Source organism: Apteryx mantelli, chromosome 1, assembly GCF_036417845.1.
Source record: "Apteryx mantelli isolate bAptMan1 chromosome 1, bAptMan1.hap1, whole genome shotgun sequence".
In the NCBI taxonomy this organism is placed as follows: Eukaryota; Metazoa; Chordata; class Aves; order Apterygiformes; family Apterygidae; genus Apteryx; species Apteryx mantelli.
The window spans coordinates 48,061,197-48,064,074 of NC_089978.1; the positions used below are offsets into that span (position 1 = coordinate 48,061,197).

Consider the following 2,878-nt stretch of genomic DNA (forward strand, 5'->3'; position numbering starts at 1 on the left):
TCTCTACGTAAGAAATAAGAGCTGTAGTGGCATTCCTCCACAGACAGGCCTTACTCTGGGGGAGGGAAGGGAGATAAAATGGACAGGTACAAATCCGCCCAACGGGCGCAATCTCAAGAGCACGGGGATGAGAAAGGAAGGCCGTTTGCCCCACCACCTTCAACGGAAGCTGCTGAAAAGCAACTGGAAAGAGTTGCTCAGCCCCTACTGAACAACTGTAAAACTGCCCTCGGTGGCAGTGCCACCCCTCAGCGCGGGTGCGTGGGGAGAGGGCAGCGGCAGCCCCACGCACACTGTCCCGGGTGGGGTAATTCTTCGACACACGCTCCCTCTCCCGGCTACCTGCGCAGCTACCTGGAAGGCCCGCGGGGGGGGGGGGGGGGGGCCGACGGCGCTGGGAGCCGGCGCACGGCGGCCGCGCCGCGACATGGCGGCCTCCTGCCGGCGTCGGCGGGCAGGCGGGCGGGGGCCGCGGCCCGCGCGCGAGGAGAGCGCGCGCCGCCGCCGCCCTCCGCGTGCGCGGGTAGCGCCGCGGCGTGGCGCGTGCGGCGGGGCCGGCGCCATCTTGGCGGCGCAGCGAAGGGCCCTCTCCGCCGCCGCCATCGCCGCCGCCACCGCGACTCAGTCCCGGCAGAAGACGTACTCGGTGTAGCTGGTCCAGATCTTGTCGTCGGCGGGGCCGCCCTGCTCGGGGCCGAAGGCGCAGGTGCCGGTGGAGGAGCAGGCGGCCATGCGGAAGCCGGCCTCGGAGAGGCGGTCGAAGGCCTGCTCCAGGAAGTTGAACTTGAGGTAGTAGCGGGCGGTGTAGCGCTCGGGGGGGCGGTCGGGATCGCGGCTCTCGTTCAGCGTCTCGCCGAAGACCTCCTTGGCCAGCGCCGTCTTGCCGCACACGGTGATGCGCGCCACCCGCCGGAACTTGGCGTCGGCCTGCGCCTCCCGCCCGATGGTGTAGGAGCCGCGGTAGCCGATGGTGATGTAGCCCGAGCGCCGCCCGCCCGCGCCGTCCAGGGACTGCGAGGGCGTAAGCAGCGGGCCCCCGGAGGGGCTGCGGCTGGCCGTGGGCGACGGCGCAGACGCGGCGCCGCCGCCCTCCGGCGGCTCGGCCTCCAGGCAGCCGAGCAGCGGCGGCGGCTCGTCGGCGCACAGCGAGCCGTCGCGGTGCAGGGCGGCGGGGCGGGCGGCGGCGGCCCGTGCCTGCGCCAGGCGGCGCGCCAGGTCGGGCAGCTGGAAGTACTCGGCCTCCCGCTGGAGGCGGCTGCGCTCGGGGAAGTGCTCGGGCAGCACCAGCTGCAGGTCCCGCAGGTAGTCCAGGATGTAGCGGAAGAGGAAGCCGTCGCGGTCGAGGAAGAAGCGGCCTTTGCTGTCCCGGGGCAGCTCGCTGGGCTGCTGCTGCGAGAACATGCGCCAGAGCAGCGAGTCGCGCACCGACACCACGGTGCAGCGCCGCGTCACGTACACCTGCCCGCCCACGTTCAGCTCCACGATCTCCGGGAAGGCCGACCAGCCGCCCGGCCCCGCCGCCGCCCCGCTGCCCGCCGCCGCCGAGACGACGCCGCCGCCGTTGGGCAGCCCGCGGGCGCTGTCCGCCAGGGCCATGCCCGGGAGAGCCCGCCGCCGGCCGGGAGCCGCCGCCGCCCTTCTTCCTCCTCCTGCCGCCTCGGCTCCGGCAGGTGCCGCTGGCTGCGGGGGAGCGCGCTGCCCTCCGCCACCTCCCGCCCCGTCCGGCCGCTCGCCGCCTCCCGCGGGCGAGGCTGCTCCGTCGGGCTGCGAGAGGAGAGCCCCGGCGGCGGCGGCGGGGCCGTGTTTATGTAGCGCGGCCGCACCTCGCGGGAGGCGTGGGAGGCCGGCGGGAGGCAGAGCCGAGCGCAGCCATCCGCGCTCGCACGGGGAGGGGAAGGGGACGGGTTTGCACTGACGCAGGGTCCCCCCCTCCCCGTCCTCCCGGCCCCGATCGCAGCGGTGGCGGCGGGACTCCGGCCGCCCGCTCCGAGCCAGCTGCGCCGCCACCGCGCAGCCCTTGCCGGGGGCGACGCGAGCCCCGGGGCCGCCCCGGCAGTGCGGCCGTGCGCGGCCGGCGCCGAAAAAAAGCTTTTTTTTTGGGGGGGGGGGGGGGCTGCCCTTGCCGCCCCCGGGCTTTGACTCGTCCTGCAGCTTCTCCGAGACGTCTCGTCTTTCGCGGGCAAGAAGCCACCTCCATTGCTCCCGCACGGCAGGTGTCAGTGCCCCGGCCTCGCTGCTCTCATCGGTTTGCCTCTGAAATGCAGAACCGTGAAAGCAGTGAGACACCCGTGTTCTGGCGAGGGAGCTGGGCTCTGCTTGTGCCAGTCTTTCTAAAGTTTGTCCAAACCTGGGACCCGGCGAGGTAACCATGTCCCCTCCTTCCTGTCTCCTTCACAGAAAAGAACCAAGCGTGCCGTACGTGCCAGACTCGTGCTGGCTTTTCAGCTGCCTCACCCGGGGCAGTGCGTTACCCTGCCTTTCCTCGGGTTGCAAGACTCGCTGTCACGATCGCTCCTGTCACGATCACTCACTGTCAAATCACAGTTTTTCAACGCCTTCAAAAACCCTGTGAAAGCATCTGCCGATCTGCTCTGCTGGGGAAAAACTCGGAGGCGGCCATGCAGCCGCGGGAGCCGTGGCGCACCCTGTCAGGCCGGCCGGGGCCGGAGCTGAGGCCTGGGCTGGGGCCGGGAGCCGCTGCCACCCTGGTGTCGGGGCTTGGCCCGGGCAGGCTGGGGGAAGGCGCTGGCAAGGAGGGAGACGCCGGAGTGGATGGGGTCTCCTCTGTCCGCGGTCGAGCAGCACTTTGTTGTGAGAGCCCATGCACCTGGCAGTTTGTGTGTGTGGACAGGTGCCCTTACAGCTCCGGTTTAATTCA

The 2,878-nt window shown here is 71.2% G+C and overlaps 1 protein-coding gene across 1 annotated transcript; it reads right to left on the reverse strand.

Moving 5' to 3' along the window:
* Positions 1-507: 507 nt before the first annotated feature.
* On the reverse strand, positions 508-1,768 carry KCTD12 (potassium channel tetramerization domain containing 12). Its single transcript, XM_013951262.2, has one exon. It carries the CDS (start codon positions 1,594-1,596, stop codon positions 622-624), a length of 975 nt encoding a protein of 324 aa, XP_013806716.2. The 5' UTR covers positions 1,597-1,768; the 3' UTR covers positions 508-621.
* Positions 1,769-2,878: the final 1,110 nt, after the last annotated feature.

Excerpts from the sequence above, each read along its gene's own strand:
- KCTD12 (XM_013951262.2), bottom strand. The coding sequence starts at position 1,596 with ATGGCCCTGGCGGACAGCGCCCGCGGGCTGCCCAACGGCGGCGGCGTC.